Below are 12959 nucleotides of genomic sequence, written 5' to 3'. Positions count from 1 at the left end.
GTGATAAATCTCACAACTCCTATAAGGAGTTTAATAAATAACATATTCACACAATGGAATTCTTTTTTTTATGCCCCCCCCCCCCCCTTTAAAGACAAAGGGGAATACTGTTTTGTTGTCCGCTCAACATCTGGAGAATCATTCACTTGATCGTAATGATATTTCATATGTGGGTTGGTTATGAGTAGAAAAGGATCCCTTTTGATTTTTAGGTCAAAAGGTCAAGGGTCGATTTACTCTGGACATAAAAAGATACTGTACGCTCAATATCTTCAGAACCCTTTTCTTGACAGACATCAAACTTGGTACACTGGTACATCCTATTATAGAAATAAATCATCCCATTTGATTTTGAGGTCACATGGTCAAAGGTCAAACTGAACATAAGAAGATACTGTCCTTTCAATATATTGAAAACCTTTTGCTTAGTAGACATCAAACTTAGTGCACTGGTACATACGGAGGAGTAGATTGCCCCTATTGACATGATTAAAGGTCAATCCACTCTGGGCTTAGGGATATTCTGTCTGCTCAGTACCTTGAGAACTCTTTGCTTTACAGACATCAAACTTGGTACATCAAAAGGAGTAGATGGCCCCTATGAAATTTGGGTTCACATGGTCAAAGGTCAAACAGGACATAGTACTATATTGTCTCCTATATTTTAAGAATCGTTTGCTTGGTTGACACCAAACTTGGTACACTGGTACATTCTAAGGCGTAGATTATCCCTATTGATTTCTAGGTCAGATGGTCAAAGTTTCAAGGGTCAATCCACTCTAGACATAGGAAGATATTGTCCGCTCAATATCTTGAATTGTTTTGGCACTACCGTACTATCAATTAAACGAAGCATATGTATAACCCTTTTCAATTTTGCACCACGGGAGGCATACAGGTTTTACAAACATTTCTTGTTTATTCTTTCATACATGTATGTAAAGTACAGCAAAAATAAGCTGCGAATTATCAGAATTGTTTTTTCTTACATTCTTTGGACAAAATTGTGAATATAAATAAGATTCTTCTCAAAGTTTAATGGACAAACTTTATGCAGTTTCGTTAAATAAAGGAGTTAGTCTTTCCTATTCCAATTATCCATAGATCAACTTTCCACTACTTTCGCCTCCATTTTCTAATACTAACTATTTGGAAAGGATTTATTTTACAACGGTTTGGGTTAAGTTTATTAGACTTTGTATCTTCAAGTAATGCTACAATTTAAAGTGTATGAAAAGAAATTTGTTAAAGAAACATCGTTCAAAGCCCAGCGTGATGAAATACTTTAATAGCTAACGGACAAGGGACATACATTACACACCATACAATCAAATCATGTAGCCATATCAATTATGAACTTAAATATCAATACCCATGATGTATTTCTCTATCACAAAGTATTTACTAGCACAAAGAATATAAGAATAAGCAGAGCATTTATGGTTATTACAACACAGCCAAAAACGTTGTCCAGTCCAGTTGCTAGTTTCTGCCAATCTTCAGGTTCTTCTCTCTCAGCCTCGACTTCATTTTTATTGCCAGCGTGGTTGTTCTGATGTCTAGCCTCTTTGTTCCACCACAGTGTTGAACCATTCGTAATCTGCACTAACACTTCCCCAATTATTGATGCCTTCTCTTTCACAATTGTTTTCTTCTCCTGATTGCATAGTTTTTTAAACAACCAGATGTACATAGCTTTCATTTTCGTATCTTTGGGTTTGTGATAGATATTCAAAACGATAACTTCAAGGAGAATAGTTAATCCACTCATAAGAAGATGCACGACCATAAATACTCCGAAAATAAATACGTTTTCTCCTGACCTCGGAGCCATTTCACTTATCAGGGTAATGAAGACGGCAAAAGAAAGGAAAATCGCCAATGTCATTCCAATTTTTTCTCCAGACTCTATGGGAACCATAAAACAGACCATATTTAAAATAGATAAAATTAGAATTGGAAGAACAGTGCTGTAAAGGTGAAATAATGGTTTTCTGACCAAAACAAATGTAAACTCCAGCTCAGTAAAGTTTTTATCGAAGGTCAGATGTTTCTTTCTGACAAAACTTTTAATCATTTTCCATTCTTCGTTGTGGACATAGTTGCGTAGATCTACTATGTCATATAATGGCAGCAAAGAGAGCTTTTCGTCCTCAGAATAAAACGTTCCGATTCTAATCGAACACGTCTGTTGATCGAATGGAAAGAGAGTAATGTCTACATTACAAATAGTGTGAATGTCTCTATACCTCCAAAGAGTAACCTTTCCAGAGTACTCCAAAAGCACCTGACCAAATTCCGACCCGAGCAAGCATTTGTCATTCGTGACAGCATTGGTGATGCAGATATCTGGAATCCATATTCGTTTCATGGGAACCAAGATAGACTTCACATCCGTAAACTCTGTTTTATTCCATGCGAAATGTTGATCCTGCCAGGAGAGGTCGATCCAAGCAGCCGAGCTGAATGTCTGTCTTCTCTCGTTCAGTGAATAAAGTGTAACCAGGTTTACGGAAACATGAACCTTAATTGGTTCGTGGTATCCCAGCGTTGGTCGGACATTCCGATTATAACCCCGCTTATCATTAAATAATTTTTCTATTAGTTTGTACTCTGGCTGGTCTGTGTAAAGAGTTTTCGCTGTTCTGATTTCAAAACGTAAAAGAAATACATATATCAACAATCCTATGGCCATTTTAGTTCATTCCTGAATGTGCAGGTTAGTTAAGGTTCTTGAGAATGCGTGTGGCGAGCCCGTTGTCAGGAAATTTTAACCATTTTATTTCTCTGCAAGGGAAATAATTTACATATTTAAAAATGCATTCCGAATGTTAACATTAATTTTGATAAAGTATGAAGTGCGAGTTCGATGCTAATCTGTTCTTATAATTTCTGAAGGTTCTTAGAGAAAATAACTTGACAATTTTATATCACATACACATGGTGTATATCACCTCTATGATATACCGTGTGTAAACCATACTAAACCATACAATGAAAAAGTGAAGATAACGAACATGATTCCTATAAAGAATATAAAATTAAGAGTAGGGCAAACACGGAACCCTGGATATACCAGAGGTGGGATCAGTTGCCTAGGAGGAGTAAGCATCCCCTTTCGACTGGTCACACCCGCAATGAGCCTAATATGTTGATCAGGTAAATGGATCAATCTGCAGTCAAATCCGGTTAGTAAAGAACAGCCTAACAATTGGTATGAAACACGTCTGACGGCATTCTACCTAATAACAGGTTGTTTTGTAAATTAGATCATTATAACGACCATAGAATTTGTGATGTGTGAAGTATACAATGTATATAATTGAGAGCATGGCAAACACAGATCACTCTCTGTGGACCGGGTACATCCATTGTGATCCCTCTATTTTCATCAGGTAAACAGAGTAATCCGTAGTCAAACTCAGTGTGCAAAAAATAGCTTAACAATTGTTATGAAACACATCAGATAACATTCGAACTAATGGCAGGTCAAATTTACAAATTAAATCATTATAACGATCATAGAATTTGCGAAATGCTGACTTTGAACGAGACCGTTGAAACCCCTGTAACATCAATTTGTTTCTCAGTAGCCTGCATTAGCTCAACCTGTTCTCACATATTGAATCAGTTGAAATACATGAACAACATATGCTGTCGATATGGAATATTGCTATATAGATATGGGAAGTTGACGATGGAGAAGCTGAATTTTGTCATAAAGTTGAGTTGTTAGTTTGCCGTTCATGTCTATGTCTATGTTTAATAAAATATCCAAATATGAAACGGATATGGAAGACTTTGTGCTGTCTTTTATTTAAGAAATGAAACTTATAATTCTTTATTTAATGCATGTATGTATTGTAAGTTTTATTTCTTATCATTTAATTTATTCTTAAAATAGAAAAACAAAGTTTCTCTCATCAAAAAGCTTGAATTAACGTTTTTAAAACGGCGCGTAGGAATACCTATACGTAACAATGAAAACAACAACAAAACTGGCTGTGCGTTCGGGTGAGGTAGAGTTACTGTGTAGAATTAGATGGATTATACGCCGAATTAAAGGTGCAATGGTTAAAAGCTGAAAGATATAAAGGAAGAGAACAAGTGGTGACTGGATGTATGCTGCATTGCATTCGAGACGTTGAACACTGGAATTGTATCGTAGGAACGGTGGAATGCGGGCTCCATTTCAATATCAAGTAAAACGCTCCACACCTCTTCATCTAAATTGCCCTCGTTGACCGAGCCCCATATAACGCAGTTCAATTTCATTAATATTTACCAGATCAAAAGTCGCTGTTTACTCTGTCATGTTATCGAACTCGTAAAGCAGACGATACATTGTACATACCGTAATCTGCATGTCTACTTCTACCAGTCAGTGCCCTATGTCATCAAGTTGACTATTCTGCAACGTCATCACGAGGCCTATGTGTGTTGTTTCTTTAAATCTTTGGTTGTGTTTATTTTTGGTAGCATGAAACGAATACATTTCGTTTACAATGCATGTGTGGAAATTCCCGTTCTATAAATAGCGCTAAAATGAGAACGGCCGTTAATCAATCTCTACTCAGAGTTATCGTTCCTTACACTCACAACTACAATCTCTACTCAGAGTTATCGTTCCTTACACTCACAAATACCTCTGTTAACGCCTCAAAATAAGCGGTGTTATTCCACATGTAAATCCACTTTTTATTTTTACGGCTAATAAAACTAAACACTACTTTATAAAATATTGGGAAAATGTAGGACTAGAAACTATTTGTAGATTTTTTTCCATTACTATATATTCTTCATGTACCTGTATGTATAGGCCTGGTGCAATAGAATAACCCAATATCCACGTTTCAATCCAAATCAATGCTTCTTGTGTCACAAAAAGACATGACATCTGCTCAGTATTTATTTATTTACGTATATTTTTGATACTGATACTGATGTAAACCATACTTTATTTGAGCATACGTGCCATTTTACAAAAATCTTGTAAAACCCTAGAGACGTTGACAGAGGTGTAAGTGAGAGCAAGGAACGACAACTCTGGGTAGAGATTGGCCGTTAATAGGGAGGACGCATTCCAGAGAAAATTAGTCCCGCGTGCTTAGTGCAGATGAACTCTGGACGAATTTTTTTGGACACAGAAATCAAACGACTTTTTCATCCAATCAGCATCGTTGTTAAGTCATCACTTTAAAAGTTATTAAATGATTTCGAATTTACTGTTATACATTTATAGATGAAAATGAGTATTCTTAATAGATAAAACGTCGTCGGGGTATCTTGATGTCGAGCTGAAGGCAACAACAATTTTTTTTTCAATTTTACACAAGACCTGCCTCATAGAAAAATATAAACAGATCAGCTATTAAAGGAGTACAATTCGTGCAGTCAGCTTTTGAATATCTTCTGTTCGTCTACCACACCAGCCATTTACAATTGAATGGCGGAGCGCGTTTTCCAGAGGCGTTGCTGTATATTGTCGGGTAGTCCTGATTTTATACAGATCAATTTCATCAATGTTGAGCTTGTTCAATATTCCTTTTTATTATATAGCTAATAAATAGTCTATTATAAAATCTGCGTAAAATCTAGAGAATGTTAGCGTTCAATATCCTAAGAATTTATTGAACACTAACTTTGCATTGCGTAAATTGTGTGCGCCCGAAACATTCCGAGTATGAGCGTTCAATATTGACCTTACCGTAACGACGAAAACAAGCCAAAATGGAAGACGACGACGGGTTTAATATTGAACAGTTAAGAAATGCATGCTGATATTGCACACTTTCACCTTAGATGCCAATATTGATGAATTCTCGTCTATTTTGGAGTATTTTGAGTGAAAAGGGATATAATTTAACAACTAAATACTTTAGCTATATAATAAAAGGGTTATTGAACTTATATTGATGAATACTGGCACTCGTTCGCTGTCAAAATGCACTCTCAAGCTCGTACATTTTCACAGCCAACTCGAGCCAATATTCACCAATATATGTTCAATAACCCTATATTACTACATTCTCTCCTCGTCCAGTAGCAGGATTGATTCAACTTATCAAACAGAAGTACCAAATCTCGCTGTCTAAAATTTTTCGAAATTGAGCAAATTTATTCATCATTGTCCAGCACATTCTTGTCAAACATGTATTTATCAGGAAGATGACGCAAAAGTCCACAGGTTATGCGATAAAGAGATCTGGAAGGATATTCCGCGCCATCTTTTTTTTTTTTTAGTCTTCAAATAAAATCGTCCAAAAAGTTAATTTGCCCTGTTGTTATGAGATGCAGCTCGGGGATTTCCTTATCAAAATGACCTAGTCGTTTACTCCATTCTTCAAAGACTCTCAAAACCATGCAGTTGTTTTTTAGTGTTGGCATTTTCCGTAGAAGCGATAACTTTATATATGTCAGCATCTGTTAATGACTTTCCAAAGCGCTTATCTTTGTCAAGGGGTTTGTTTTTCATCAGATTTTCGATAAAATCCCACCTGTATTATACAAACTGGCTCAACTGAGTCCGATTCAACATTTAAGGACACCAAACCACGGATCCCTTTCGGAAATATGGTAGTATTGTTTTATTTCTACACATACTTCTGATAACTGAATGTCATTCAGCGCATTAAAAAAATCCAAATCGTACACGTCAAATTCACTGCGTTCATCTCGTATATGTACCTCTCCGACTAATCAGGAAGTTACACAATGCACAAGATTCTAACCACGGTATTTACCGAAATGTATATTGTGTTATCAAAATTAGCTACTGGGGCGGAAAGATTTGTCGGAATCAATGGAATGCGTCCGAAACTTCCCCCGATATTTTCCGGTAGTTATCAAGTTCAGAAGTATCTCTCGAAACATGCTGATCATTTCGAGGTCGATTTTTTTCGAAAAATAATGAGAGAAGTTGATTTGTCCCTGATACAAGTGTAATATTCCGGAAATTTATAGCGTGAGCATTCGGGTTCAGCCATAAAGTTATAGTCACGTGACAAAAGGGTATACAACGGCTGTATTCCGGTGTTGAATTTCATTCTAGTGCAGAATGTCGTACAAACAAGACGTGTTTAAATTACAGCGGTAACTGAGACAATAAAGTCAGCTTACAGAAGTGGTCGACCTTATGGTAAATTCTATGGTCGTTATAACGATCTAGTTTGCAAATGCAACCTATCATTGGGTAAAATTCTGCCTGACGTGTTTAATACCGATTGTTAGTCCGTTCTTGGTACACTGATTTTGACTACAGATAACTCCGTTTACTTGATCAAAATATAGGGCTCACGGCGGATGTGACGGGTCGACAGGGGATACTTACACCTCCTAGGCACCTGATCCCACCTCTGGTGTGTCCAGGGGTCCGTGTTTGCTCAACTCTCTATTTTGTTTTACTTATAGGAGTTATGAGATTGATCACTGTTTGTTATCGTCACCTTTCATTCGTAAAATCACCATCTAATTTTCAATACGGAGAGAGATCATTTATGTTACAGGGACATTTTATTTGGAGCTCCAAGTGAATTTCTAATAATCAAGTTTATTTATAATTACTGTATATGATATCAATAAATATAACATAACTAATGCACGCAATTATTAAAAAAATTGTTCTTAAAGTCATTTGAATTAAAGATCATTCAATTCATGTGCGCAACAATTCAAACACTCATTAAAAAACTCCTTCTGTGCAATATTCTTTAATTGTGATTTCTTGTGCTTGCGCGGGGTTTCACCTAGTTTGTATATATTTGCAAACCTTCGTTTTCAATCATTTTTGCTTATCATTTATTTAGGGAAATTGTCATATTAAAGTCATTCCCCAAACCCTTAAATTGACAAGGTAGGAGCCCTTGTAGGCGCTGACGTTGTCAACATGTTGAATAAGTCAGTTAACGTACAATTTATCTCGAGAATCACGGATACTTGTCACAACCCCCTTTGGTGTCCATGATACACTCGATAAACGTACTTTAACATATTCAATATATCTTTCCCATACAACAACAATTTTGAGAGATAACGTTTATAATGTCAAGCTTGAAAATAATTTCATTCAAAATCCGAGATAATTTATCCATTTTGCCACACACAATCCGATGCCAGAAACCAACCATCTTGTATAGAAACATACATGTACATTGGTACTCTACAAAGCTGAGGAAAAGTGATATCGTAAAGCCTTCGGGGTTTTTTTTTCTCGCGAAACTCAAATTTGGCAGGTTTGGGTCTACAAGGTTTACCATTAATTATGGTGGTTAAAAATTTGGTGAATCTATTTTTATTTATTTATACAATGTATAGTATATACTAATGTACTCGTATTTAGTAATTTCTGTTTTGACGAATCTTTGGATTCTTTGAATAACCAGAGTAGACTCGAATTATATACCTGCCAATCCCCAATCCCCAACCCCCAACCCAGGCTATACGGTACCATACTAGGTAGGAAAATTTGGAAATTATTTTCGCAAACTGTTACAGTAGCCTCGCGATTGTTGGGAGGATATCTTTTTTATTTGTATCGTGTGACTTGGCGGCCGTTGTTCGTCTGTCGTAGGTGGCGGTAGCTCAGTGGTAGAGCGTTCGCTTCGTAACCGAGAGGTCGTGAATTCGAACCCCGCTCGTGCCATGACCTCGTCAAACTTAAAATAGGTAACAACCTTTTCTTCCCAAATGCTCCTGTGTAGAAGTTCCAACCTTTTTATGGCCCATCATTAATTACACAAGCTGTAATCTGCAGTTGATGATGCTTGCCCATTATTTTCAGAAAACTTTGTATATGGGAAGAGAATTTGTAATGTTTTCTAATATATTCCTGTTCCATCGAAATTCCATAACCAAAGAAATTTGTATTTACACCTTATAAAGAGTCCATCGCATAAATTTTCCAGTTTACGGACTCAGTGAAATATTAGAATTTTAAAACTGGACGTGGATTTTTATTTGAACAAACTTGTTCACTTCTCGCTTTTGGTAGCAATACAGACTGTTGGTGGTCATCAGGAAAGCTCACTGATGTTTTTAATTTATTCAGATAAGCTAACATGTGGGATGTCTTACTCTTATATCTATAATTATATTTCAGCCTTCAAGCATTTTCTCAATGTAGATTACTAATACATATAGAAGTATATCTTAATATCTAATAATAGTAACTTCTGATTCAAAAAATCATACAATAAATCGCACCTACCTGATATCATTTTTACACATCCTTTTGAAATTAGTTTGTATTAGTCTACCGTTGTCGCAAGTTAATTCTGCTCATTGTAAAGTTGGTTGCAATTCAACTGCAGAGCTAAAATTAGCATCGCATTGCAGCTATCATATCCAACGAAAACGGGGAAGTAGAAAAAAAAATCAATAGAGATGAATTTCTATCGAAAATGTAAATGTTTTATGAACAAATAGTAAGCGGTGGCCTGTCGCTTTGTTTAATTAGTTTCATATCATTATCATATGACATTTGAGTTTGTGCTAATAACAGCATATAGAAGAAGGTGTAATCAGCTGTTAACAAAGGTGTAATCAGCTTTTAACAAAGATGTAATCAGCTGTTAACAAAGGTGTAATCAGCTGTTAACAAAGGTGTAATCAGCTGTTAACAAAGGTGTAATCAGCTGTTAACAAAGGTGTAATCAGCTGTTAACAAAGACGACAGACCAGACATTGTTTGGCTAGCTTTCATCATTATCTACTCATTATCAATTTATTCATTTCAGAAATAAATTTCATTTTTGAAAAATACATGAGGGTATGGACTGGGATGCTTTACGCCAGTATACTTCAGGAGGCGCCTAGCGCTTCATGATAAGTATGCTGGCGTGAAGCGATTTTTTTTTATTAAAAAAAATTTGATTTTATATTTGCATTTTACTTTCATTTATGTTGGAATACACTGTGCCAAGTTTTAACCCACAAAAGCCAAGTCTTGCAAATTGCTGAGGGACACATCATTACTATCGCATTTAGATTAATGACATCTACAATACTCCTTACCTGCAGCACGGACTTACCTGCAACACTGTTGACGGGGGAACGGTATCTCCCATTGCTTCCTCAGGTGGAAATACCTCCACTTTAATCGTGGAAGTATTAGGGAACTAATCAAAAAATAATATTGGGGTACTCATTAATTAATTGCAGATGGTTCAGATAATTGTAAAAAATGTGATTGATTAATGTCGTTTTGGCATTTTAGTCAATTTACAGCCGAAAATAATGCGTGCAGTGGAATGCTTCACTTCAATACCAGTGTGCCACTGTGAATCCAAATTCATCAAGAATGTAAACGTTTTCTTTTTCAATTTCACGAATTTCAAACCAGGGTATACCAGCCACCTGATCTACATGCACAATCCTTAACTCAAATTGGTTCCACTTAGCCTAGACTGAGAAACTGCGAAAGCTTAGTCAAAGATGTATAAACCAACTCACCTTACAACAACATTACAGGTATCTTAATTCTGCATTACTTAAGGCATGAGAGAAACAAGCAACTAAACTAATATGCAAATTCATGCCATAACAATTAGACTGGTTCCCCAACACAAGGCACAATCACACAATCTTTTCTAAGTTGTCCCGACATACTGGGGCAGTTATTGGACCTACATGTAACAACTTACTCAAAACTTAAACATCGTAATGTCGTACATGGCTTAGACTTGGATTTCATAAAAAAAAAATTCATCATGGGGTTTCATATGCATTGAAGCACACTACTGTTGGACACGAAACATTAAGTTTTGGATACGTGATGGGTATCCGTGAAATATGGGCTTCTTCAACCTTCAAGGACCGTGTCAATGTTAAAACTGAGCACCTCATTCCAATTTTGAATTTTACACTGGAAACTGATAGTAGTAACATATGACCTAGCCCAACAATAAGAGCAATCTAACTTGACACGCAAGTCATAAACAGCATTGCATGAGGTTTACTCTGTTAGCCAGAGTTGCAAATGTGAGATAACCAAACTATGTACAATATTTTTTGAAAATGAACTGAACCTTGCTTATACGATATTGAGTATTGCTAGCAACTGAGACATCCATTTATTTATTTGAATATGTGAATCATGTTGACCGACTCCTGCGAATTGAGGATGACACTCTCTGTAGTTGGTGTCAAAGACCCGAGGCTTTCAAAAAAGATGACAATGTTAAACAGAAATTTCAACACAAAATGCCCCACCAATTCATTATAATACCAAATTAAATTTGTAGTAGTTATGAGATTGATCACTGTTCGTTATCTTCACCTTTCATTTGTAGCTCTGTTTATAAAAAAAACCCAAAAACAACAACAACAACAACAAAAACAAAAAACAAAACAAAAACAACAACAACAACAACAAAAAACACCACTATCCAAAGAAAGATGTCGACAAACTAGGACGTTCTTTTCTTCAACATTGGCCCTCATACTGTGCACTATGAAAAATAGCTTGAAAAAGGTCATGTTCTACATTAACATGATTATCCAATATTTGGGCAATGGACGAAAACACCAATGTCCCAGAAAATAGGCCTCGCATCCTTGTTATTAATAGATCATTATGCATCTACATGTAATATCAATCCAACTAAATTTTGGACTGATGGCATAAGACAGTGGCAATTCACAAAATGATATTCCTCAAATTATTTCTTTGACTGCTCTGAATGGGCGCACTTGTTTCAACACCCGAGTCAAGCCGGTTGATACTTCCGGAAGCGGGTAAGTAACTTGTTTCAAGTATTTTCCGGAAAGTACATGTAACCCGGATCGCCCGATGAATCTAGAGCGGGTACATGGAGAACAATATGGCGGAAAATAGAGATAAACATTTCCTTGCTCATGATTTATCCATTTTTCATTCATTAAAAAAGTTTAAATTTCAATTAACATAAAGTAGTGAGGTAAGAGGTAAGTTTTCTCGCATTTTTGTTTCCGTGTGCTCGATGATACGATCAACACTGCTTCTTTGTGGAAGTTACAGCTCAGTATGCAATTTTTGTGAACAAAATATTAGAATAGAAAACTGATTATCAATTATGATTTATAAACTGACATGGGTTACATTTTATGAAATCTGTTTTGCAGGTACACATTTTTTATTTTACATTTTGATAGAAATTCGGCTAATTTCTGACTCGTTTCGCAAGACAAACCGGGTCAAAAAGTAATGTGATAAAAGTGAACCGGGTCGTCGCTCGGATGTTGAAACAAGTGCGCCCAATGAGGAGGTATTTATAGTCCCAGTTAACGGGATTTAACTGAACTGAAAAAGTCCCGATTATTGGTCGTAAATATGCAATAAGGCAATGACGGCAGCATCAAAAAAAGGAGGCTGATCCCGATTCGATTAACATTTATACTCAATCTCTCACTAGAGGGCGTTACGCTACGCTCCACAACAGTGAAGCTTGCGTAGCGCGCCCTCTGGTGAGAGAATGATTTATACTTAGGGACCTCAATATCCCGCACCCGATTTTAAACTAAGCATTTCTGGTAAAATAAAGGTATCTATTTTATATGAAAATAGACGATAATATATATCAAAATTTATGTGCACAATGTTCACATTCATGAAGTAATAGCTATCACTTTAATTGGTAAATATATCGAAGACAAAAACATTCGAATTGTAGATATATGATATTAATTATTACAATTCTGATTTACTGTTAGTGATTATAACATACATTCATAATAGTATCGATAATACTCACTTCGCAAACTTGACAGATAATACTGAAATATGTTTAGCTATGTAATAGGTGAGTTATTGAGCGTACATTGGTAAGTATTGGCACACGTAGGGTGAAGAATGCCCTCAGAACCTAACTCATGGAATTGTTAACTAACATATATCCAATGACCCTACGATATACTTTAGGGATAAACATATTCAACATCTGAAGATATTTAAAATGATAGGAATAACCTTTTGTAGAAATAAG

The 12959-nt window shown here is 35.9% G+C and overlaps 1 protein-coding gene across 2 annotated transcripts; it reads right to left on the bottom strand.

Moving 5' to 3' along the window:
• Window positions 1-1272: 1272 nt before the first annotated feature.
• Window positions 1273-9444, bottom strand: LOC125680927 (neuronal acetylcholine receptor subunit alpha-4-like). Of its 2 annotated transcripts, none has more exons than XM_048920754.2 (2): window positions 9206-9444; window positions 1273-2787 (listed from the first exon to the last, which is right to left on the bottom strand). In XM_048920754.2, exon 2 carries the CDS (start codon window positions 2693-2695, stop codon window positions 1391-1393), a length of 1305 nt encoding a protein of 434 aa, XP_048776711.2. In that variant the 5' UTR covers window positions 2696-2787; window positions 9206-9444; the 3' UTR covers window positions 1273-1390. The 2 variants fall into 2 exon arrangements, with proteins under 2 accessions (XP_048776711.2, XP_056009786.1); XM_056153811.1 differs by lacking the exon at window positions 9206-9444 and adding an exon at window positions 4355-4487.
• Window positions 9445-12959: the final 3515 nt, after the last annotated feature.

Source organism: Ostrea edulis, chromosome 2, assembly GCF_947568905.1.
Source record: "Ostrea edulis chromosome 2, xbOstEdul1.1, whole genome shotgun sequence".
NCBI lineage: Eukaryota > Metazoa > Mollusca > Bivalvia > Ostreida > Ostreidae > Ostrea > Ostrea edulis.
The sequence above is the reverse complement of the archived record's forward strand: the minus strand, read 5'-3'. Positions and strand labels throughout refer to the sequence as shown.